At 40.8% G+C, this 27,287-nt stretch overlaps 1 protein-coding gene across 1 annotated transcript in view; it reads right to left on the minus strand.

Annotated features, from left to right (window-relative positions):
- LOC125482981 (protein argonaute-2-like) overlaps positions 1-23,576 on the minus strand; it is a 37,627-nt gene extending 14,051 nt beyond the window's left edge. The window contains exon 1 of the mRNA XM_048596186.1: positions 23,262-23,576. Coding sequence (XP_048452143.1) covers positions 23,262-23,283 — 22 coding nt within the window. The 5' untranslated portion in view covers positions 23,284-23,576. The remainder of the gene's footprint in view (positions 1-23,261) is intronic.
- Positions 23,577-27,287: the final 3,711 nt, after the last annotated feature.

Consider the following 27,287-nt stretch of genomic DNA (forward strand, 5'->3'; position numbering starts at 1 on the left):
GAGACTTAGAAGCATGCAGAGACAAAGTCGAGGCAGAGAACACACATACTTCTCAAGCTATCACTGCATGTAGCAATCATAGAATCCCTAGTGTGGAAGTAGGCCATTTGGCCAATTGAGTCCACAACAAACCTCTGAACAGCAGCCAACCCAGACCCACCCCTCTACCCTATGCCTGTAACCCTGCAGTTCCCATGGCTAATCCACCTAACCTGCACATACTTAGACATTATGGGGAAATTTAGCGTGACCAATCCACCTAACCTGCACATCTTTGGATTGCGGGAGGAAACCCATGTAGACACAGGAAGAATGTGCAACTCCACACATAAGTCACCCGAAGGTGGAATAGAACCTGGGTCCCTGGTGCTGCAAGGCAGCAGCGCTAACCACAGAGCATCTGTGCCGCCGTACTGTCTGTAGATTACCATTGGACTCATAAGCCATCGCAGAACCAACTAAACTAGCGTAGAAATGTCATCCTCAACTCGGAGGGACTGTCTAGGAAGAAACAGCAATATTATTGTCATGCGAATTGGTTCTGGAACATTAAGAATTTGGAAGAAAAAAATTCTGTAATCTGACCATGGCAAGTTTACTGCCGTTCAAGTGAATATTATGAAAATTAGAAACTAAACATTGCAATTTCCCTAAACCTCATTTGAAAAACATCTCGAATTTAGTTACATAAATAATTTTCAGACATACCATTATTCCTGGCTAAAATCATTAAAACATCTGACTGCATTTTCTTTTAAGCAAAATTGTAATATGTACCAGCTAATAAAAATGAAGTACACTAGAATAGTACAGAGTAAAGAACAAAAACACCCCACCATAAAATTGTGCATCATGGAACGAGTGGGTCCCTAGTGCAAATCGTGGCTATCTACTTCAGCACCACTCTTCTCTGGTCCTTATCTAACTTTAAAAGACATGCTCCTCCTAGCAAAGTCCTGTCCTGTATAGAATGATAAACTAGCAAGTCTAATCAAGGAAATTAGGAATCATAAACAAAGTGTTGGAGAAACTAAGCGGGTCTGGCAGCATCTGTGGAGAGAAAAGCAGAGTTAATGTTTCGAGTCCAGTGACCCTTCACCAGAATTTATTGGTCTCAAAACATTAACTTCTCTCTCCAGAGATGCTGCCAGATCTGCCTTTATTTGTTTTAAGCGAACGAATTAAGTTGGTGTTGTTACCATGCACAACTGCATTCAGTACAGTATCTTGCCATGAAACTATTTATATTCTTCCTTCTTCTGGCTCATGAAGCTATGCACAATTTGCTATTCATTCACCCATCTATATATATCAAGAGGTAGCTTATTCCCATGCTTAAACTTTGAATATTCACAGGGAGATGGTAGCCAATTGAAATCTAGAATATTCACTATGTATCCATATAAGAAAGAGATTCATCTGATTATCAAACTTCCATACTGGACCAGAAAAAGCCGAAGTAAATCAACAGCATAAACTAACACTGTAGAACTAGTTCTGTTGTGTGATGTTTTACCAGTGTAGTCCACTTCATTTAAACCGCACAGCAGATTGCGAAAACCCTAGACAGCAATGGAAAAACAAGTGCACAAAGTCAATTTTCCATGCACCGAGTAAAAGTCGTCATAATCTTACCAGACCATTGGGTTGCTCTCAGATACAGGCGACTGGTGGTGGTTTAACCTGCAGGTCACCACACCTCAGGCAAGGGGAGAGGTTGAGAAGGATAGTCCTTCATGGTACCCCTAGCCATTGCAAGATTTGAATCTAGACGGTTGGTATCAGTGTGCAACACAAGCCAGTCATCCAGCCAACTGAGCTACATGCATGGTACAATACTTCAAGGATGAGATCAGCAACTCTTATATTTTACCCCACTCCTTTGCCACTACTATAATTTCCACTGGTGCTTACATCACAGCACTGCCAGAAATGTTCAACTTGAATCAGGCACAATGAATCAAATATGCAACACTGGGAAATTCACAGTTGCAAGCTGGAATACTTCATCTGTACTTTAATACAAAATAAAGCAGGGAATTATTTGCTAAGCTCAATATTGCAACAAAAAGGGAGACATGTGTACACTGAGGCTCAAACAATAAAGTTCTAATATTTTTCAATTTTTCAAGCAATTTCGCATTAACAGAAATTTACAGTAGAGACAAAAAGGTTCAAAATTGTAATTCATAACGAGATCAATAAAAGTTGGGAGAGAGAGGAAGCCATAAAATAAACTATCCAATCAAACACAACATTCCACTACACGACATTCCAGTGTGCAGGAAACTCTGTTTGCTTTTTAATTAAGGAAAACAAATGAAACCAATAATCATTTAGGTTGAATATAAAAAAGAATTTTTCCAAAACATGCTTTCACAGGTATATTTCAGAACAGTTTCTCGAAGTAAAAACAGGAATGCACAAAACAGACTGAAGTCCATTAATTCACATGAAGGCAGTTTTTAAAACATTTTTGATTAACATATTTCAACTTTTAAACTGGTTGTTTAAACCAATGAGTGGTAAAGGAGTGCTTTTGGAATTATTCATCTTCATTTATTTTGTTTAATAAATGGTTTAATTATTAATACCAAACAGGCAACGTAGTGCTATTCACAATTTTCTACAATTATTTAAGCAATCGTCTTTTGCTCAAAAGCTAGAAGACCTAATACAAATGCAAAATATTGTGTATGCGAGAAATCAAACAAAAACAGAAGATGTGGGAAATGTATCATTCAGCATTTGTGGAATATTCTAGCATTCTGTTTTTATCACAGCTCCATTTGTTGTTTGCTGATAATGATGAAGCCAGCGTCTACACACATGTTCAAGTCCTAATTCAATCTACAGGAAACATCAACTTGACCCAAAGACAGTGAGAGTTGATCCAAGCAACAGTTGATGGAGACTTGTGGGCATGTGCCATGGAAAATATTCAGAGCTGGTGGTGTGCTTTTTTAAATACTGATAATATTGCTTCCCATGCTTGTAATGCCAAACCTAATTTGACAAGATACACTCCCACCCTTCTTGCTAGTTTGTCATCCAATTGCTCACCAAGTAGGTTAGGAAGTCACAACCAAGATCAATATCGTATTTCTGTACTACCATCTCCCAAGCATTTCCATTAGGGTCAATATGTGAATTAGTAATTGGAAATTCAATTTCTTTGGCCTTACCCAGCCAACTATTGCATCCCTGCCATTGACTTGGTGAACAACTGTAATTTTTTCAAACATTTGCATTATAATATCCAGCACAGTAAGGGTGGTGAGTGGAAACCAAAGAGGGGGTATCACAGACAGAAAAAAATTCCTGCTCAAAATTCCCCTTTCTTGTCAATACCTATTACAATTCAGCACTGAGGCTTCAAGAAACTCTACATGGATTCTGAAACCTAATTCACTAAATCATTTTTTACCTCAATACTACTGGTGAAAATAACCAATTCAGTCTTTGTGCGAACAAAATCTCTTCACACCAAGGAGCATTTCTTCCAAGTGGAAGTGGGGCAAAACCACATGATAAATCTAGCAAACCAAATCTGGGTAACCGTAAGACATGGTGGGCCAACACAAAATTACCAATATATTTTATAATATGCAAGCTGTTTCTGAAATGATAAGTATCTGGTAAAATAATTTTGCTAGTCTCTGAAGTCTGCTTTACACCATAAACTTTTTAACTACGTCAGGCAGATAAACAGTTTTCATAGACAATGCTTAACTTCTACAAATTTTTAGACTCTAGTTCACAATATTGAAGACTTGTGTACAGCTAGTTGACCCTGGTAGAAGTTCATTTCAATTTTTCTCAACAACTTATTCTTGGATGAATTATTAAATTCTCATACCACATCAATACCTACAATACAAGCTCCAGATTAATTGTGCTACTTTCCTAAAAAGACAAAAACTTCCTTCCTAATCCCATAGAACCCAGTTTAGGAGTTTACAAACGTAACTGTGAATTTTGATTCGATCTGCCAGTAACAATAACAAAAATTAAATTTCATGTTCTACCCAAGTCCCAGTATGAAATGGCAAAGCAAGCAAAAAGAAACACTCATGCAGTTGTGGAGCATAAAGCAGAGCTAAGTTACATTGATTGAGGAATTAAGATATATTTTAATCATCCTGTTCAGAGATGTTCTTACACATCTCTGGAGCAATTGGGACTTGAAGCCAGGCCTTCTGGCTCAGAGGTAGGGATACTGCTACTGCATCTGCACAAGATCCTGAGTCTTGTTAAATTACCAATTCTCTAACCAGGCTGCTGCATATACATAGGCAAGCGCACATTACGGGTCAGATCATAAATAGTCGTCAGATTTCAGATACAGGACAACGGTTTGTAGTTGAAGCCGAGTATTATTACTTATTCTGAGACGAAATCCATATCCAGCACTGTGACAATGCAACTTTCAAGGTACAACCGCCTCCAACGGTGCTACATTTGATTGTTTCAAAATGTAAGTACCATCCAATTGTGCCCAGCAATAGAAGTAAGGCTTATTACAAGATCACTGAAGAGGAGTTCAAATATTACAAGCAGTATGAGAGAATGTGAGAGAAAGGCAGAAATAGACTCCAAATTAGGTGTGCTGTGCTGTGCTGCTGGATGTGCACTTGAACTACACAGATCCTATATAGGAGACTCAGTGATGAGTCAAAAGCGGCTATGCTGCTAGAACAAAGAAGTGTTCCTGGAATTATAAGTAGTTAAACGTTGCAATCAGGACTCAGTAGACCTGGGGGGAGCTGAGAAAGTGGAAAAGTAATTGCCTGGAGTTGGAGAAGATGCAAGGCACTCAGAAGTCCGCAAGCTTTGATAATTTAGTACACAGCTGAAGGAGTGTGGGAACTGAATACCTTAAGCAGTATTTGCTTATTGCAATTGAGGAAGATTGGAGCTCAACATGTATTCACTTGCATTTAGAAGAGGAGGAGGGGATCTCATTAAAACATATAAAATGCTGAAAGGCAACTTTCCCTTCAAGTTATGCAGTTGCACTCTAACATTTTTCAATTTTAAATTTCCCAATCAAAAAGGTTGTGAACCTGTGGAATTCTCTACTACAGAAAGCTACGGAGGTGGACTTACTGAATATATTTAAGAAAGAAACAGATTTTCACATTAAAAGTGTTAATATGAGAAGAGCAGGAGTATGGCATAGAAATCCAGAAACAGCTATGATCATGTTGAATGGAGGAACAAAGTCTGTAGGCTGAGTGGCTCATTTGTGCTTCTGTTTTCTACACCCCCATGTTTTTATACTCAAGCTTGGTGGGCCAACTGAAATCTTTGGCACGTGTCTTCATTGCACTTACTACTTGATGTGCGCTGTGGAGAGTTTAGGTCATTTGTCTGTATTTACCACCAAATTTAGCAAATTAGAAGTAAGTTATCAATGCATTGTAGATTATTTAAAGCTGTGAAGTTTAGTTATCAGTTTAGTTAGTCTGATTTCAAACACGGATATGTGAAAAAAAATCACGAGTTTGTGATGAAGGTTCATAACATATTGTTATTATAGAACTTGAGTTGGGTGTTAGTTTCCATTTCTGCGAAGGTCTATCTTGTTTTTTCTGAAACAGGTGGATGCTGATGTGAGTTTCACAACCTCAAGGTGCTGGCAGAGGAAAGCAGATTCATTCTGAGAGAAGCAGTCCTTAATAGTGAAGATGCTGCCAGCAGCAATTTCCATGCATTTGGGATTGGGGAGGAATCTCAAGTTGCTTAGGAGTCAATTAAACAAAGCATCAAAAACAGAAGATTGTGGAGGTGTCAGAGAGAGAGAGACACATCCTGCAAGGCTGTTAAAGATAGTAGTTTAAGGAATCCAGGTTAAGTAATGAAAACAGAACTGCAGATACTGGAACTCAAACTCAAACAGAAAGTGCTGGAGAAACTCAGTAATCTGGTGAGATCAGTTCTGATGAAGGGTCACTGAACTTGAAATATTAACTGTGCTTATTTGTCTACAGATGATGCCAGACCTGCTAAGTTTCCCAAGTACTTTCTGCCTGCATTTCAGGTGAAGTAATAAGCAACAAGTAAGCCTAGTCAGCAGCTTGAGGGTCTCAGGAGAGACATTAAACAGAGGAAACAACATAATTTGTCAAAGAAAGCTAATTACAGCATGCCAGCTGAACAAGAATTTTCAGTGTGGAAATGCAGATAACTCTTCAGTGAGGTGAGTGTCTATAAGATTATTGCTGGTGTAAAAGAGATGAAATATTTGTAATTTGATTTCATACCTTGGCTTTTCTGCAACAATTTTTTATGCTTTTTTTGTTAAAGGTACATCAGCATCCTCATTTGCCTATGTTCAGTGACTGATCGCCACAATAAGCAAGACAAAAAATAAAACTTATGGTCGATCAAAACAGTTTCCACTCTGTCATCTGTGTCCAGTATTATCATTAACTGGGATCATAACAAGTATAAAACATATTACACCTGGATATTTTCGACTGAAGTAATTGTTCTGGATGCTCTTATTTTAAGTAATTGTGGAAAATACTATGGGACAGAAATTTCAATGAAATAAACTTACAGTTTGCAGTTATTCTCAGGCCAGGATTTACAAGTAAAACAGCAAGCTAACGATGCTCATCATTATTTATAAACAAACTGGGTGAAACAAGGAGAGAGGGTAGTAACATACTGAGTTCACAGACTACAGCAAATTATGGCCCAAATAAATCAGGAAATATCCCTCACAATTGAACATAGGAAAAGAACTGCCCAGGCTTCTTTTTACAAAAAGTTAAATCTGGCAAGGCATTTCAGCATTTATTGATCTAACAAAGTGGATAAAATAATGGAAGTCTGTGTAACAGTGACCAAATTAAACACATGTGAAACAGTTGCAGAGCATTACCCAGTTGGCCAAAGTATGAAACCTTAATATCTTGCTTAATGGATTTCCTTAGGTCTATTACAGGTTGGAAATCCCTTATCCAAAAACCCAGGACCAACTTGCTTTCAGGTAAAGAATATTTTCAGTTTTCACATACGCTTATGATTATAAGTACACTTGAAGTTTTTTTTTCCAAAGGACCTGAATGAGCCTAAAAGAAAATGTTTTTGCTCCAAAAGGCCCAAAATCAGCCTATCTAGAGGTCTGTTTAGGTCCGGTTTCAAAAGACCTTCTGTTTTTAGGTTTCTTTGGTTTTTGGATGTGTCTATAAAGGATACATGACTTGTACCTTGCAATAGAAATATTTTACCTACTTTTTATAGTTTTTAACAGTTTGAGATCACATTGGAAAGGGAGAGAAAGAAACAGATGTAGAATTTATTTTACGAAAGTCAGAATTAAAGATAGAAACCTCATGTTCATCTGCAATATTCAGCCACGCAATGTTAATGAGCAGGATTTCAGTTAAGTCTAATAGTGAGCATGAAACTTTCACATAACAGCACTTCTAAACACCCATCATGACAAAATAGGCTTTCTCTTGTAAATTGAGATCTAAAACAGGAAAAGGGGTTTTTTTAAGTTATCCACCATTTTGAAGCAGCTGCAGTAGAGGTGGTCTGGGTGGTACTGATGCAAAACAATGAATAGCAATGCACACTGCTTTAAAGTGTAATTTTGTTTTCCATTTTGGCATGAAAAAGCCTAAGCTCTCACTGCAGGGACTTCAGGTGCATACTCCTCCTTTGAAATTATAGCTAATTTTCATCAGGGTTAACAGGATAACACCAAAGATAAAACATTCTGCTTTAATTCTTGGAAGAAATTCTTCATTTTTACAGCTGTTGTAAATATTCATTAAAAGCAAATTATTCATAATTACAGGATTCCATTGATAGAGATTACAAGCCTATTAAAATTGAAAATAAGAGCTTAGAAGAAATAGAACAGAAATAATGAGGAGAATGCAAAAAAGTAAGTTAATAAGGAGGATAAGGATTGCTATAAGAAACTATTTGAAAAATTCAAAGGGAACAATAACATTTATAAATCAAAAATTCTCAAAAGCAAAATTAAAGATCTCCAGAATCCACAGTATTTCGCTTTTATTTTCTTAACATTAAAAAGGTCCAACCCCCAATTTATACTGTACTTTGATCATCTTTAAGGAAGGTTAAGAACAGTTTACACAGTTCATACTAAAGAAAAGGATACCTTGGAGGATGCAAATCCTGAAATGCTTTGGAGCAAGGCAAGTGATATTTTGACTGGAGATCATCCTCCTGAATTTAGTTAAGATAACAAAGGCTGGATCTCAGGCCAATGGAATAGCCTCTTTAATCCTGAAGGAGGAAATAGCCAGTGCCCAGGAATAATATTTCAGGGATCTATTGGGATACAGTTATGTGCCAAGGAAATGACAGTGGGCAACAAGTATCCACATCCAGAAGGTAAAACAAAGGTAATCAACAGTAAATACAGGTCAGTTTAGTGCATGGGCAAATCTTAAGGTTTTCAATTATAGGAATTACCACATGTTTAAGAGAATCAGTGGAAGCACAGGCCTTCTAAAGGAAAAATTTGATCAGCAAAACTTCAAGTTTTTTTTAAGCTAACAGAGGAAGGAACTGCAATTAAAGGTCATTTTAGGAAAGTCTTTGGTAATGCACCAAAGAGACCAAGATTTAACGTATGGAAATGGAAGAGCAAAATACAGATTATGAATTGGATAGCCTTATAGTGCAGTGGTAGTGTCTCTCTCTCTCTGGGTTGGGAGACCCAGATTCAAGTCTCACCTGCTCCAAATTAGTTCATGTCTGAACACGCTGGTTAAAAACATGTACAAATTAGTTAGGATAGGGAAATGGGGAATCTGGCCTTCACTTCAGAATGGTTCTTAGTGGATAGTGATATCTAACAAGGTTTAGTTTTGAGACTATTACTATGTGCACTTTTCCACGTGCTTAGTCTTAGCAGTCAGACAGTACCAGATTTTGAATCTTGTTGATTTTAAGAAAAACCCATACAGCTTAATTCACATTGGAATGCCTACATCCGATGAATAGGGAATTCAGGAAACCAATTGATATAATTGCAAATCAAATTAATCGTAAAAAGAAAAGAACTGTGGGTGCTGGAAATCAGAAACAAAATCAGAGATTGCTGGAAAATATCATAAGGTCTGTCAGCATTTGTGGAGAGAAAGCAGAGTTAACGTTTTGGATCCAGTGACTCTTCTGCAGAACTTCTCCAGTTCTGGCAGACCTGAGTTTTTTCAGCAATTTATATTTATGTTTCACGTTAAAAGGTCATGTCACTGCTGATACTAATTCAAGTCTCAAGCATTGCATCCAATAAATTATTGCATCCCTCCCCTACTCCTCTACATCAATGTTATAAAAATGAGGAAAGATCATGAAAAATCCAGTTTTCAGACAACACCATTTTGGGTAACCAAATTTGAGACAGTTTACTTGTATTCACTGTCTATATGAATGATTTGAATGGAGGAGTGGCATCAAATAACTACAGATAACACTGCAATAGTAATTGTAATTTATTTCTTGCAAGAGAGCTGCAGATGGATGACAAGAAATTGATAAATGGGATATGGACCCATTTGGAGATGGATTTTATGTCATTAAGTCCAATGTGATGCATTCTGCTTTAAAGAAAAACTGGCAAGATTCAGAAGCATGGGGTTTAAAGATAGGGATTGGAACTAACCTGGTCAAAGGGCACTAAGCAGAACCTCTAGCTAAAAGATTTAAAACAAAAAATAATGGTTCTTCATATTATTGGAAGTTATTTTGAATATAAAAAAGGGCCCTGCAAAAAAATCTTAAGAAAACACCAGTTAGTATTCTATTAACAATATTGAATTGCCAGGCTATAAAGGAAGATCACTGCTTTAAAAAGAGCACAATGCTGGTTCAATAAGGAACTGCTTGATAATCGCGGTATACAAAATAAAAAATGAAAAATTAAGAAGTTCTTTCATCAAACAGCATACTACAGGACAAGTAATTAAAATTCTTGAAGGGAAGGAACATGGGAATAGAGTATACCATTTCACTCCATGGAAAGGTGGAACAGGTTCATGGAGTAGTAGCTTGTCTACTTACCCAAATACACGTACCTACCTTTGTCACACACCCCTTACCTTTTGGTTAACCATCTACCAATCTCAAATTTAAATTTAGCAATTAATGCCACAATCATTCTTTGCAGAAGGGGTTTCAAAAAGTGAACTCTTTGAATGTAGAAGTGTTGCCTCAATTCACTCCTGAAAGGTCTAATGCCCTTTTTTTTTTTTTTAAAAAGGAATTACACACCCAGTCAGATGCCCTAACCAGTGGAAATAGACTCTTTATTCAGGCCAATCAACCCTACAGTTCCTCCAAGTCCAAGCTACCATCCCTAAGGTGTTGTGTCCAGATTGCTTACAGCACCCCAGATGAAATGTAACCAGGGCTTTGTATAGCTGAAGAATGACTTCAAACTCTTTGCAATGTCATCTACAAATAAAAAGAAGCATTCTATTCACCTTTTTGATTACTTTCTGTACCTGTTCATGACATTTTAATGATCCATGTACCTAATCCATCTCCTAAAGTCTCTTTAGACTTCACTGTTTCTAGCTTTACACCATTTACAAAGCACACTGTTCTATTCGTTTTAGGTCCAAAGTGGATGACATCACATTTATCTATGCTGACATCCATTTGCCACAGTTTTGCATATTGTCTCAAAATTACCAAAGCACTAATAAATTATGCTTCTACCTTATAATGCTTTATCGACAGCAAATTTGAACTTATGGCCTTCTAGTTCAAAGTTGTCAATTAATACAATGAATGGTTGATACTCTGGTGCACATCCTTGAGGGACACTACTGGTCACATCCTGTCAGTTAGGATGCCTGCTTGTCATCTTTGGTCTACCTCCTATGATGAATAGATGTAGACAGTTTGCAGTCTACTAATGTCTAATCATTGCAAATCACATAATTGGCAACAGACATTGGGGCATGACAGCCCACTAGTGATGGAACACTTAAGATGCCAGTGGTCCAAAGACACCTGTTTCACATTCTGTAGTTACCACAAGTCATACCTCAAATTTACCTACACAGTGCACCCCAAAATATACTCTTCTGAAACAAATTACTTTTTGCATTGCAATCAATCTATACTTTGTTCCCCAGGGAGCCTGTTCCAGAAATTTTGCACGCCATCATTGAAATAACATTTCCATAGCTTAGTTTTCGAGTCCCATTCATGGTGGTGTGTCTTCTGACTCTACCGTTCCAGACAAAATGCAACAACTGGTCATCGTCTACAATACTAATTCCTTCAGAAAACTATAAAAAAATGCAACTGCTCAACCTTCAGCCCATTACTCTGGTCACCTTCCCGCAGATCCTCTCAAAAGCTGGAATCACATTTGTATTAGTAACCAGAAGTGTATACAGTATTGTAAGCATGGTCACCTTTCTTTATAGATGTGTTTAACATGTCTGAACCAGACTAAAAATGTGTCTGGGTCAAGATACTTGAATTTAGACCTCTTAGACAAGAGGGAGGAGCACTACCATTGGATTACCCCCACATCTGCAGCTCAATGTTGCCCTTAATGTACACCCTTATATCTGATTTGCATTTGATGCTACCAAACCTAATCGTGATTGCAGAACAAATTACTGCAGATGCTGGAATCTGTACTGAAACAACAAATGCTAGCAATCACAGCAGGTCAGACAGCATCCAGTGAGAGAGCAAGCCAACATTGAGTATAGATGACTCTTCATCAGAGCTCTAGTGAAGGGTGCAGGGGGCATGATAGTTTCAATTTATCAATCATGACTCTCAAGAGTCTGATTTCTTGGAGTGAGCAAGGGCAACTGCTTTTGCCCCTAACAGGTTTTGAATATAAATTATGCAACTGGAAAACACAAGCAATTTACTGCTGTGGTTAATAGATGAAAAATACCACAGGTGATTTGGTGATAGGACAAAACTGTTCAGTTGTGTGTAAACGCACTTCTGGATAAAAGAAATAAAAGGAAAAGAAAACAACTACCTCTCTTTTGGGCTTTTGTGGCACAATGGCATAGTTCCTGTCTCTGGGCCAGAAGACCTATATTCAAGTCCCACATACTCCGGACGTGAAACATAATATATTTGAACAGGCTGATTAGGAAACATTTAAAGAAGGACAACTTCTTTAGAAAAGTGTGAAGTAAAGAAATAATTTCTGCTTCAACTACCAACTACAGAAGTAATGCCAGCATTCAAGGTTAGATTAGATATATGTGTCATAGAATATAGCATGAAAGTGACGAGGATTGTGTGATTGCATGGGGATAAATGCTTATGGAAAGCATGTTCTCTTTGATAGTTCTGATCCCAATTAATATATGGCACACATAATTGATTGAAAAATCATCACAACTGCATGCACTGAATTGAGATTACAATGCAAATAAATCAAGTGGGCTCTTTTGGCACCGAGGTAGTGTTCCTGTCTCTTGGCCAAAACAGCCAGGTTCAAATCCCCACTGTCCTGGAAATGTCTCTCAACATATCCAAACACATTTAAAAAAAAAAATTACTTATTCATTTTGTGGGATTTAGGCGTCGCTGGCTGGTCAGCATTTACTGCATGCGCCCAGTTGCCCTTAAGATGAGGTGCCTTCTTGAACTGCTGCAGTCCACCTGCTGTGGGTTGACCCACAATGCCATTACAGGGAGCCAATTCTAGGATTTTGACCCAGCAACAGAGAAGGAACGCCAATATATTTCCAAGTCAGCACGAGTGGGTTGGAGGGGAACTTGAAGGTGGTGGTGTTCCCGTATATCTGCTGTCCTTGTCCTTCTAGATGGAAGTAGTCATGGGTTTGGAAGGTGCAGTCTAAGGATCTTTGGTGAATTTCTGCAGTACATCTTGCAGATAATACACACTGCTGCTACTGAGTGTCAGTAGCGGAGGGAGTGGATCCTTGTGAATACAATGCCAATCGAGCGGGCTGCTTTGTCCTGGATGGCATCAGGTTTTTTTTTTAGAAAGTGTCGTTCTGACTGCACTCATCCAGGCAAGTGAGAAGTATTTCATCACACTCCTGACTTGTGCCTTGTAGATTGTGGACAGTTGGTGAGTTACTTGCTGCATTATTCCTAGCTTCTGACCTGCTCTTGTAGCCAGTGTTTATGTACTGAGTCCAGTTGAGTTTCTGATCAATGATAACTCCCAGGATGTTGATAGTGAGGGATTCAGTGATGGCAACATGACTGAATGTCAAGGAGCGGCGGTAACTGGTCTCTTATTGGTGATGGTCATAGCCTGGGATTTGTGTTTCGTGAATATTACTTGCCACTTGTCAGCCCAAGTCTGGATATTGTCCACTTCTTATTGCATTTGGACACAGACTGCTTCAGCATCTGGCGAGTTGCAAATGGTGAACATTGTGCAATCATCCGCAACCATCCCCACTTCGGACCTTATGATGGAGGAAGGTCATTGATGAAGCTGCTGAAGATGGTTGGGCTTAGGACACTATCCTGAGGAACCCCTGCAGAGATGTCTTGGAGCTGAGATAACTAGCCTCCAAAAACCACGACCATCTTCCTATGTATTAGGTATGACTCTAACCACCGGAGAGTTTTCCCCTGATAACCATTGATTCCAGTTTTGCAACGGCTCCTTGATGTTAAGGGCTGTCACTCTTACCTCACCTCTGGAATACAGCTCTTTTGTCCATGTTTGAATCAAAGCTGCAATGAGGTCAGGAGCTGAATGGTCCTGGCAGAACCCAAACTGGTTATTGCTCAGCAGCTGCTGCTTGATAGCACTGTTGATGACACCTTCCACCACTTTACTGATGATTGACAGTAGCCTGATGAGGCAGCAATTTGTCCTGCTTTTTATGTACAAGGACATACTTGGGCAACTTCCACATTGTCGGGTAGATGCCAGTGTTATAACTGTACTGGAATAGCTTGGCTAGGAGAGCTGCAAGTTCTTGAGCACAAGTCTTCAGACTATTGCTGGAATGTTGTCAGGGCCTGTAGTCTTTGCCGTATCCAGTGTCTCCAACCATTTCTTGATATCACGTGGAGTGAATCAAATTGGCCGAAGACTAGTATCTGTAATGCCGGGGACCACTGGAGGAAACCGATGGATCATCCACTCGGCACTTCCGGCGAAGAATTCTGCAAAAGCTTCAGCCTTATTTTTTGCACTGATGTCCTGGGCTCTTTTCATCATTGAGGATGGGAGTATTTGTGGAGCCTCCTCCTCCAGTGAGTTGTTTAATTGTCCACCATCATTCGTGACTGGATGTGGCAGGACTGCAGAGCTTAGATCTGATCCGTTGGTTGTGGGATCGCTTGGCTCTCTATCACTTGCTACTTATGCTGCTTGGCATGCAAGTAATCCTGTTTGATGGCTTCACCAGGTTGACACCTCATCTTCAGGTATGCCTAGTGCTGCTCCTGGCATGCCCTCCTGCACTCTCCATTGAGCTAGGGTTGGTCCCCTAGCTTGATGGTAATGGTTGAGTGGGGAATATGTTAGGCCATGAGGTTACAGATTGTGCTGGAGTATAGTTCTGTTGCTATTGATGGCCCACAGTGCCTCATGGATGCCCAGTCTTCAGTTGCTAGATCTGTTCGAGCCTGTCTCATTTAGCACGGTGATTGTGCTACACAATACGATGGCGGTTATTCTCAATGGGAAAGCAGGACTTGGTCTCCACAAGGACTGTGGGTGTTGGCTTTTACCGATACAATCATGGACAAATGCATCTGCAGCTGGCAGATTAGTAAGGATGAGGTCATGTATGTTTTCCCTCTTGTTTGTTCCCTCATCACCTGCCACAGACCCAGTCTATTAGCTATGTCCTTTAGAAACCAAACAGCTAGGCCCGAAACGTCAGCCTCCCTGCTCCTCTGATGCTGCTTGGCCTGCTGCGTTCATCCAGCTCTACACCTTGTTATCTCTAGATCGCTCAGCAGTACTGCTACCGAACTACTCTTGGTGACGGCCACTAAAATGCCCCACCCAGAGTACATTTTGTGCCCTTGCCATCCTCAGTGCTTCCAAAAGTGTTGTTCAACATGGAGGAGTACCAATTCATCAGCCTAGGAAGGACAGTATTTGTTAATCAGCAGGAGGTTTCCTTGCCCATATTTAACCTGAAGCCATGACACTTCATGGGATCCGGAGTCAATGTCAAGGGATCCAAGGGCAACTCCCTCCCAGCCATATACCACTATGCTGTCACTTCTGCTGGGTCAGTCCTGCCGGTGAGATAGGACACATCCACGGATGGTGATGGTGGTGTCTGGGACTTTGTATGTAAGGTATGATTCCGTGAGTATGACTATGTCAGGCTGTTGCTTGGCTAGTCTGAGAGACAGCTCTCCCAATTTTGGCACTAGCCCCCAGATGTTAGTGAGAAGGACTTTGCAGAGTCAACAGGGCTGTTTCCGCTGTTGTCTTTTCCAGTGCCTAGGTCGATGCCAGGTGATCTGTCTGGTTTCATTTCTTTGAGACTTTGTAGCGATTGGTACAACTGAATGGCTTGATCGGCCATTTCAGAGGGGAACTGAGAGTCAACCACACTGCTGTAGGTCTGGAGTCATATGTAGGCCAGGCCAGACCAGGTGAGGATGGCATATTTCCTTCCCTGAAGGACATTAGTGAACCAGATGGGTTTGGTGAGCCCAATGGACATTAGTGAACCAGATGACAATTGACAATGATTTCATGGTCATTAGTAGATTCTTAGTTCCAGATTTTAAATTGAATTCAAATTCCACCATCTGTCATGGCAGGATTCAAACCCGGGTTCCCCAAAACAAAATCTGAGCCTCTGGGTTAATAGTCTAGCGATAATACCACTGGGCCAACATCTTCCAGGCATACTTACAAATAAAATAACCATATTCAATGCAATTATAAAAATTATAAAAGGTTTGCATGATTATGAACAGTACACATTCACAATACTTTGCAAAATGTAGGTTTCCTTAATTTTCAGAAACTACATGCACCCTGCATTTTGTTTTAAAGTCCATAAATTATATGCTGTCAGGTTCAGGTCCTTAAATTTGCATTCACATATCGTTTGTCAGAGTTTTATAAAGCAAGGGCTGTCTCGTAAACTATTCCTTCTAATCTTATTTATGGAAAGGGCATTTTCTTAATTCTATCACATATTTATCTTTGTGGTTGTGACAAGAGGGCCGCAATTGGACGTGGGATTTAAACATTTTCTGTCAACACAAATTAACTTTGATCAAAGAAACTATGACATAAACATTCCATTGTCAAACAAGTCATTCTACTTTCATACTTTAAATTCCACCACAGTGAACAAATTCTCCAGGCCAGAATAAAAGTTTCATCAGCTACTGAATGTATCACCACTTTTGTTAAAGGTTAAAAATGTTATTTTTAGATTTGCTCCAATTTAATTGCTTAAGCCTTGTTAAAAGGTAGAAACAGATACCAATGAATAGCTTGCCTTTTTTTAAAATGAAAGCTGAGGATGGAAATGAAAAGATACAAGACATGAGGCAATTAATAAATAAAAAAATTACAAAAGACACAAACTCAAAAATGGAAAAGGCAAAAGTTGATATCTGCATCTTAGAATGCTAAGAGAAGTAGTGAAGGAGCAGAGATTCTAACAACAAATGTTCAAATAATCTTCAATGTGGCAGCATTACCATGACCATGACCAGAGGGCAAATGATCTAACAGCACTGTTCAAAAATAAAAGCAAAGGATACAGCAGAGATAGCAAGAACTGTAGATGCTGGAGCCAGAGATAAGAAAGTGTGGAGCTGGAGGAACACAGCAGGCCAGGCAGCATCAAAGGAGCGGGAAAATTGACGTTTCGGGTCAACTTTCCCGCTCCTCTGATGCTCCCTGGCCTGTTGTGTTCCTCCAGCTCCACACTTTCCTATCAAAGGATACAGCAGTTATCCACAGACCAGTCAGTCCAATATAGATACAATGTAGCAAGTTTCCAGTGGCCATCACTGACACTCTCTTCGAAATGCATGGTTAATTAATATCAGAGAGCATATTCCTTACTCTCAGCTGGTTGGGGTCATATCCGGCACATGGTTGATGGAGGTCAAACATTTCACCTCCAGGACATCTGACCAGGAATTCCTCAGGGTAGTGCCCTAAGCGCAACCATCTTCAGCTGCTTTATCAATGACCTTTCCTCCATCATAAGGTCAGAAGTGGAGATATTCACGAATGACTGCACAATGTTCAGCGCCATTCATAACTCCTCAAATACTTAAGTAATCCATGTCCAAATGCAGGAAGATCTGGATAATATCCAGGTTTGGGCTGGAAAGTCTCAATTAACATTTGCTCATACCACACAAATGCCAGGTAAATGACAACATCCAATAAGACAAAATCCACCCATTGCTCCTCGAAATTCAATCGAGTAACCACTGAATCCCCTATGATCAACATCTGAGAGGGGTTATTATTGATCAAAAATTGAACTGGACTTGCCATATAAATATTCAGTGGCTACGAGAGCAGGCCAGAGGCTAGGAATACTGCACTAAGTAACTCACCTCCTAAACCCCCAAAGCCTGTCCACCATCGACAAGGAAGGAGTCAGGAGTGTGATGAATTACTCCCCACTTGCCTAGATGAGTACAACTCTAACATTACGCTGAAAGCTTGACACCATTCAGGACAAAGCAACCCACTTGATTGACACCACATCCACACTCAGTAGCAGCAGTGTATACTATCTACGAGATGCCCTACTGAAATTCACCAAAGACCCTGAGACCGGAACTTACAAACGCACAACCACCTGCAAGCTCCCCTCCAAGCCACTTAAACTCCTGACCTGGAAATGTAGCACCATTTCTTCATCGTCACTGGGTCAAATCCTGGAATTCTGTCCCTAACATAGTGCGTTTTCCCTTTTGCACGTGGACTGCAACGATTCAAGAAGGCACAAAAAAAAGTTGCTGGAAAAGCTCAGCAGGTCTGGCAGCATCTGTGAAGAAAATAAAGAGTTAACGTTTCATTAACTGTTTTTTTCTTCACAGATGCTGACAAACCTGCTGAGCTTTTCCAGTAACTTTGTTTTTGTTACTGATTTACAGCATCCGCAGTTCTTTCAGTTTTGATTCATGAAGGCAGTTCACCACCAACTTCTCCAGAGCAACTAGGGACGAGCAATAGGGCCCAGCCAGCAATACCCACGTCAAACGAGTGGAAAAAAAACTGACAAATTTTAGCTCTGCAATAGTAACTGGAACGAAGAAGGATATTCAGTGGGTCTTATATGAATAGATATTCACAAAGCCTTCAACTGGAAGCCTGATAAAATTAAGGTAAAGGAATTGTGAAAGGAGTTGGCTAAAGAAAGTGGAAGTGGTCAACATGTTTCTTATGAGTGGGATGTAAACAGCAGTGCTTTCCAGTTCGTAAACTGGATGCTGCATTTGACAACATCACCTAAATTCATATACTGTCTTAATTCAAAAATAATTAAACTTTTAATTGTTTATTAAACATTCCAGTGAGCTACACAGGAGAATAATTAGAAAGAAAATGCACAATGAACCGAGGAATGGTATTTAAGGACAAATACCTAATCAAGGGGGTATGTTTCAAGCAGAATCTTAATTGAAGACAAGGGGAGAGGCAAAGCAGTTTGTGAAGGGGAATCAGGACATTCAGGCCTAGGTATCAAAAAGAAAAGTGGGCAATTAAAGGTCAGAGAAAGTGGGAGTTGCTAAGAGGTGGGACATAGAAAAAAAGGTAAGAGCTTTGATGACTGGAAGACGCAGAGATACAGAAAGGCAAAGTTCTGGCGAGATTTAAACATGGAGTGGGATTTTAAAATCATCATATTAGTGGACCAGGAGTCAATGAGCACTGGGATGATGGGAAAACAAGGCATGGTGTGCCTAACAGCAGTTAAAAACAGTATCTAAAAATAGTTTATGACTGTGATACTTATAGGACATTGAGACCGTAAAAAAAGTGTTTCACAAATGCAAGTTCTCTCTCAAATGCAGCATACAACTTGTAGATGTCTATGGGAGGCACAATCTCAATTTATTATCATTGAAAACAGAGATGTGTTTAATTTTGATCAATTTCAAGGAATAGGGCAGGTATAATACATTGAAAAGATAGATAATTGATAAAAATGCAGAGAACACACAGCAATACATTGTGAAAGAACAAGGGCAGAACAAATAAACAAATGCTAACACTTCTAAAGAATACAAATTTAAAGACACACACACATCTGCATCCCTAAAACAGCAACCTTCGAAAGCTCTTAGCAAGAAGCATGTAGAATCCTAGGATTTAAAAATGGTAGTAGGCTACAAAAGCAAGCAGAAAATGCTAAAACTATAGAAATGAAGCCAGTTAGAATTGTCGATTTACCCTTTCTAAAGTGAGCAGCCAAAAGCTGTCAAAGCCACAGAGGGATAAGAACATTACAAAACAGAACAGGAGAAAGTCTGCCCCACCATTCAACATAATCATGATGACCTTAGGTTTCAACTTCACTTTCTTGCCCACACCTGCAGTACCAAACAATTGCCCACCTCTTCTATTAAATATATTCAACCATGATACACCTATATCCCTCTGGAGTATGAATTCCAAAGATTCACAATCTGTTAAATGAGGAACTTTCTCATCTCAGTGCTAGATGATTGCCCTGTTTTGGAACTGTGACCCATGTTCTAGATTTCACAGCTGGGGGAGACAACCCCTCATTGCCCATCTGATTCAACCCCTTAAAAATCTTATATGTTTCAATTTGATCACAGAGAACACAAGTTCCAATTTCCTCAGCCTCTCAAAAGTAGAATGGTTCCTGAGGTGAGTGCAATCTAGTGAACATCCACTCTTCTGTCTCTAATGCAAGTCTATCCTTTCTTCTATATGGAGATCAAACCAGCACCCAATATTTCAGACATGGTCTCACCAAAGCCCTGTTCAATTGTAACAAGGGATCTTTATTCCTGTAGTCCAATCCTCTTCCATTACAGGCCAACATGCTATTTATTTTCTTAATTGCTTGCTGTCCCGCATTCCAAGATTTTATGTTCCCTGCATGGGTACACCAATGTCTCTCAGAATATCAACTCTCAAGTTCTGCACCTATTGATAAAGAGTTAATTTTCTATTCTTATCACCAAAGTGAATAAGCTCACTTCACCATATCATCACTGACAACTATCCTTCAATTTGGGGATGTCATCTATCAATCAGTGTTGCGAGTTTCTGTTACAGGTCTTCATGTAATTGAACTGGCCAACTGTCGACCTGCAGATCTCTGACCACATGCAACAGGATGTCCTAGGAGGCAAGGGAATCCAGAGTACAGAAATTGCTTCCACTAACATTCTCTGCAGCTGTTCTGCCTCGTGATTAAGGCTTTTGGGCTCAAAGCTTGATGGATCAGCTGGCGTCATTTTGCAAGACTGATAATGAAGTAGTCCCCATCATGAATATCAATGCTGCCACACTTCAAGGAGAACTTTACAATAGCCCTGATTCATATTGTTTTTCCTCCCTTGGAACGCTGGCCATTCAAGGGTTGAGAACACAGGATCTGGCCAGGAAGACAGTTTTCAGACAACTGGATAGTGTCCAGTCCACAACATACTCCTTCTGTCACCTTGCTGCTCACTCAATTAACTTGTCTGCCTCACAGCTTCCGTGATGTGGAGATGCCAGTGTAGGCCTGGGATAGACAAGGTCAGAAATCACACAACACCAGGTTATAGTCCAACAGGTTTATTTGATAACACAAGCTTTTGGAATCTTACTACCTCTCTCACTAACATCTGAAGAAGGAGTAAGACTCCAAAAGCTTGTGTTTTCAAATAAACCTGTTGGACTATAACCTGGTGTCGTGTGATTTCTGACCTTCGTAGCTTGCATTCACACATAGCTCTGACTGATGATACAACCTAGATACATTACTCCCTGTGTTGTCATCCAAGTCATGAATATAGATTGGAAATAGCCAAGATCCTAGCACTGATCTTTGCACCACTCCACTAGTCATAGTCTGTAAACTTAAAATGTCGATTTACTCCCATGCTCTGCTTACAGTCTGCTACTGATTTTAAAAAAAACTGAGTAATTGGAAACAAACAGAAATAGTCAATGAATATCTTCTGGAAGGAAAGCTTGTACTGCAGTTCCCCATGGTTCGGTATTGGGACCCTTGCTTTTCCAGATATGCATTAGTGATCTTGACTTTGGTGTGCAGGGGATAATTTAAAACTTGTGGATGATACAAAACTTGGAAGCATTTTAAAATGTGAGGAACGGTGATAAATCATAGACAGATTCATGGATGAATAGATGGCAGATGATGCATTTTTATATGAAGAATATAGACACACAATGGGTATAACTCTAAAAGATATGCAGAAGCAGAGGGACCCGATTGTTAATGTGGGCATATAATTAACACTGAAGATCAGGTGGACAGACCATTACTAAAGCGTACAGTATCCTGAGTTTTATAGCAGGGGCGCAGAGTACAAGGGTAAGGAGATGATGCTGAATTTGTATAAAGACACACAAAGCTGGAGTAAGTTCTGGGTGTGACATTGGAGAAAGTGTACACGAGATTTACGAGGATGGTTCCAAGGATGAGACTTCAGTTACAAGGAAAGATTAGACAGCTTGGGAATGTTCCCCTTGGAGGGAATAAAGATAAAAGGTCACATAGAAGTTTTCAAAATTGTGAGGGGTGCTGAATATAGTAGATAAGGAGTAAGTGTTTCCACTCGAAAGAATCAAGAATACAAGGGTACGGATTTAAGGTGAATGGCAAGATCAGAAAATGTGTTGTGAGAAAAAAAAAATTTTCATGCAATGAGCTGGTCAGTCAGAATACACTGCCTGGAAGTGTGTTGGAGCCAGGTTCAATGAGGTATTCAAGAGCACACTAGATGATTATTTAAGTTCTGAGGAAGGGTCACCAGACCCAAAATGTTAACTCTGTTTTCTCCTTCACAGATGCTGCCAGACCTGTTGAGCTTTTCCAGCAACTTTGTTTTTGTTCCTTAAATTTACACATAGTTTTGGAGTGGTAAATAGAAGTAAATTATTTCAAATGTTCAATGAGTTAATGGGCATGGATTTAAGATAATTTACACAGTTGATGTAAGCAGACTATGCATATCTACATTTATAAAAGAAAGTGGATAAAGATTTTAATTAAAACTTGAGAGGGTACAGGGATAAGTGGATAAATCTTTCATAAAGTCCAAGATGGTCAAAATCACCTGTCATCTAGTAGGATTCAGAGTACAGTAAAAAAAAATCAAAAACAAGACCACTCGCGCATCATTATGAGATCAAACTCACTGTGGACTTTTTGTATATTTTAATAATGCACATTTTATTCTCTTTAAAAAAATTACGTTTACCTTTGCCAAGCGTTAAGTTAAAACGCATGACAGAAATCCAATTCTAGTACAACGCTCCTTTCTCTCTCACATACACGCAGTAACACACGTTTGTATCTAAAAACCGAAAGAACTGTGGATGCTGTAAATCAGGAACAAAAACAAAAGTTGCTGAAAAAGCTCACCTGGGATCTGAGGAAGGGTCAGCGGACCCGAAATGTTAACTGATTTTTTTTCTTCACAGATGCTACCAGACCTGCTGAACTTTTCCAGCAACTTCTGTTTTTGTTCGCGACACTTTTGCATCTGTTTTCTTTCACTGTCGGCTTTGTCAAACCATCCAACCTAGTTTACTTCCTCCAGTAATTCAGTGAAGTGCGAACAATTACCCCGACTTCTCTCATCTTGAGTGCTGCAAGTTAAAATCCGAGTGGGAAAGTACTACAGAGACTTTACGTCCATTCGAAGCTGAACCACGGGAACAGCTGATAGTGGTAACCCCACGCAGTCCTGATTTACTGTATTTATGAAAACAGCAAAGTATCGCCTTTATGGTTATATTTAAGTTAATGGGGGGGGGGGGGGGGGGGAAGGTGGAGGGAAGAGAACGAAAGACGGAAACTTTCCAAACACGAGGTGAACCCACAGCACAGCAAAGCTGGCAGCTAGAACATGGCCCGGTTTACAGCAGGTCACCCTTCCAACTTCAACCTGGGGCACTCCTCGTAGCCGAGTCCCAGGCATGGATGAGGCCTGAATAGAGATAGGGTGGCCACAAGCAACATCAAACTCCTCAGACCTTTGTAAAGCGCCGCTTCAAAAGATGAAAAACTTTCTTTTTAAAAAAAAGGAAGAAAAAACGTGAAACAATAACTTACCGGGTTCGCCTGCGGAATACATCCTCGTTTAAAGGGGAGGGAAGCAGTTGGCTAAGAGATGGAGAGTTTCCCTTCCCCCCTCCCCCGTGTTTATGTAAAATTATAGTACAAACAGGAACAAAAGAGCACTCATGAGGAGGAAACAGGAAGAAAAACATTAATAATTCCCGATGGAGAGACGGGGGACATACGAGGAAGGATAGTGAAACGGGGACAGAAAACCCCGGGCCAGACACTTGACGGACGGTCCCACGCGCAAGCGCAGGAGGCGGTCCCCAGCGCGCCGCCGTACGCCCTAACGTCACGCCTTCCCCCCACCCCTTAGTCACCGCAAACGCCTCCTCGCGCCTCCCGCCTCCCGCCTCCCGCGCGCGCGCCCGCCATTCGAACCAGCGGAGGGCGCCAACGTGTGGCGCGCATGCGCCCTCCCCAGGTCGGACCTCCAGTGCAGTGCGGGCGGTGGCGCGTGCTCCGGGCGGGCATTCCATCCAGGGCGCCGCTCGTTGTGCCTGTGCGTTTTTGCAGTATGACAGTAACTGGGAGAGTGAATGTGAATGTGAGTGTACGTGTAGAGAAACAGAGAGCTGTGGAGGCAGAATCTCTGTGTACGTTGAAGGCTGAGATGGGCAGATTCCTGATCAGGAGGGGAATCAAGGATTACGGGAAACAGCAAGAAAGTGTTTGTGAGGAATGTCTGATCAGGCAAAGGTCCTGTGAAATGGCAAAGCAGGCTGGAGGGGCTGTTTGGTTTTAAACACCTTTTGCCACTGCAGAATATGCCTTTTTTTGACATCAGTTAAAAACTTCTGATGAAGTTTGTGACCGCTTCGCAGAACATCTACCTTCTGCTCAGGAAAAAGACCCTGAACTACTTGTTGTCTGCCACTTTAAAGCACCAGCCTATTCCCTGGCCAACATCTCTTGTCTCTGGCTTGCAGGTGTGTTCCAGCGAAGCTCAACGCAGGCACGAAGAACAACACCTCATTTTCCGCTTGGGGACCCCGCAGCCCTCTGGACTCAATATCAAATTCAATAATTTTAGGACCTAAACTCTCCCATGTCCCAGACCCCTACCCCCAGACACCAGACCTTGTTACCACATAGCCTGCCATCACACACCGCCTGTTATTAGTCATTAATAGTCCCCATTAACAACTGTTCACCCTCCCAGCCTGATCATTATCAACTCTTTGACTGTCCAACTGCACCTCTCTCTTTGGGCTCTATCCTGTTGTTTACTCCCTACCCCATCCCCCTCCTCTTTTTTTCTGCATATAAACTGCTCTTTTCCCAGCCACCATCAGTTCTGAGGAAGGGTCACCGGACCCGAAACGTTAACTCTGTTTTTTCCTTCACAGATGCTGCCAGATCTGCTGAGCTTTTCCAGCAACTTTGTTTTTGTTCCTGATTCACAGCATTTGCAGTTCTTTCAGTTTTTAAAAACTTCTGATTTTTTTTTTAATTGCACCCAGGTGCGATTCCAGCCCCGGGCGACTGTCTGTTTGGAGTTTGCACATTCTCCCCGTGTTTGCGTGGGTTTCCTCCAGGTGTTCCAGTTTCATCCCACAGTCCAAAGATGTGCAGGCTAGATGGATTGGCCACGGTAAATTGCTCATAGTGTCCAGGGTAAGAAACACAGGGAAAGGGTAAGGGGTGAGTCTGGGTGGGATTCTCTGTGGAGGGTCGGTGTGGACTTGATGTGACGAATGGTCTTCTTCCACACTTTAGGGATTCTCTGATTCTAAAAGATCTGTGAAGTCTTTGCAGAGAAAATACATATTGGAATTTGACCTTCCTCAGAGCTTGCCTACAGTTGCAAAACCAAGGCATTTTCTACTCAAAGCAGATAACTATTTACATACGTTTTGAGGCAAGGAGAGGATCTGATAACTGAGCCATTTAATTTGGAAAAATGCAAAGTATTACACTTTGGTGAAGCAAACAAAGACAAACTTATGCAATTAAAAGTAGGGCCTTAAGCAGTGTTGTAGAATGGAGAAACATAGGGGTTCAGATACATAATTCTTTGAAGTTTGCATCGCATATAGATAAAGTGGTTAAGAAGGCATGTATCACATTTGCCTCATTGCTCAGACCTTTGAATATAGTAGTCAGATGTTATGTTGAGGTTACCCAGGGATTGGTGAAGCCTCTTCTGGAGTACTGTGTCCAGTTCTGCTCATCCTATTATAGGAAGGATATTATTAAACTGGAAAAGGTTCAGAAGAGATCTACCACAATGTTGCCGGGAATGGAGGGTTTGAGTTATAAGGAGAGGCCGGACAGGCTGGGATTTTTTTCACTGGAGTAGGAAGTTGAGAGGTGAACTTAGAGGTTTATAAAATAATGAGGGATATAGATAAGGTCAATGGCAGGTTTTTTTTCCCTAGGGTGGAGGATTTCAAGACTAGGGACCGTATTATTTAGGTGAGAGGAAAAAGATTTTTAAAAGACATGAGGCAAATTATTTACACAGAAAGTGGTTCATGTGTAGAATGAACATCCAGAGGAAGCGGTGGATTCGGCTACAGTTTAAAAGACATTTGTATAAGTACATGAATAAGAAGTGTATTGAGGAATATGGGCCAAGAGCAGGCAAAAGGGACAAGCTTAGTTTGGGATTATGGTCAGCTTGGACTGAAGGATCTGTTTCTGTGCTGTATTACTCTATGACTCTAGATCCTTGTTGTACTTTAGCAGAAAGACCTTAGATGGTGCTCTTTCCTCACTGCTTTTTGGCAGCAGCTGCTCCAACCTTTAGTGAGTCCCTCAGCATGTACTTCTGGACCTTGGAAAGTGCCAGCCTGTAACACTCTTTTGAGATCAACTCTTTACACTGGAAGGCTGATGGGTTTCAGGCAGACCAAAGAACGTCTTTCACAGAGTTGATGGTCTTCCAGATGCAGTCAATATTTGTCTCAGTGCCCGTACAGCACAGAATTCCGCTACCCCCGCAGCTGCCTCAAGGACAGCGGTGGTGTCGGAGAGAGTCTGGGTGAAAATGAAGAATTTGACGGGCAGTGCCCTTCTTGCCAGCAGCCAAGTTACAGTTTTGTGCGTGTTGCCAAGTTCTGGTGATGAGGCACTCGGCGAAATAGGTTTGACAGTCTGCTCAGGGAAACCACACAGTAATGAGGTCAGGCCCATCCTTTGTAACACCAGGGGCAGTTTGGACCTCAGTATGTAGTAACACCTGGTGTTTGTGTACTGAGGGTCTATGCACAGTTTGATGCAGAGCACATAAAGATAGCCATCAGGATTAGGTTGGCATTGGGTATGTCCTTCTGCCAATCTAGAGCTTCGTACATGGTGTCTCTGAACATGATCCATCTTTGATCTCCAGAGGAAGTGGCTCGGGTGACTGCAGTGGCCAAGGCTCGGAGAATGGGCCAGACCTGTGCCACGTGCTGCAACACCAAAATTACCTCGCACCTCATGACCAGGCTTTTACCTCCAGAAAGAGAGAGAGACTGTTGCTCCCGTCTGCCTAGTTTCTGCTTGTCCATGGCAATATGCTCCTCCCAAGTTTTTGCACACGCCGTGGCCTCTCTGAATGATATTCCCAGCACCTTCAGGTAATCTGGCATGATGGTAAAGCGGATAAAGATCGGTTGATCCAGTTCCCAAAGAACATGGCCTCACTCTTGCCTTGATTTACTTTGGCTCCTGATGCCAGTACAAATTCATCCATGTTCAGGGAGGTTTTCTGCTGCCTAGAATAGTCACCCCTCCCAGGCTTGCAACCATCTTGATGGATTCGGCAAAAGGCTCTGTGCAACACACAAAAAAGGCAGGAGAGAGCGAGCAGCCCTGCCCAACTCCAGATATGATCAGGAAATTTTTTGATTCCCACCCATCAATTGAGACTGCGCTATTGATATTAAAAGAAAAAAGAACAGAACAGCACAGGAAAGGCCCTTCAGTCTACCAACACACGAAGCCTTTCTAAACTAAAAACCATTGCCTCTATGCAGTCATATCCCACTGTCAAGATACTTCTTAAACATTGCTATCATATCTGTTTCT

Source organism: Rhincodon typus, chromosome 4 (assembly GCF_021869965.1).
Source record: "Rhincodon typus isolate 14 chromosome 4, sRhiTyp1.1, whole genome shotgun sequence".
NCBI lineage: Eukaryota > Metazoa > Chordata > Chondrichthyes > Orectolobiformes > Rhincodontidae > Rhincodon > Rhincodon typus.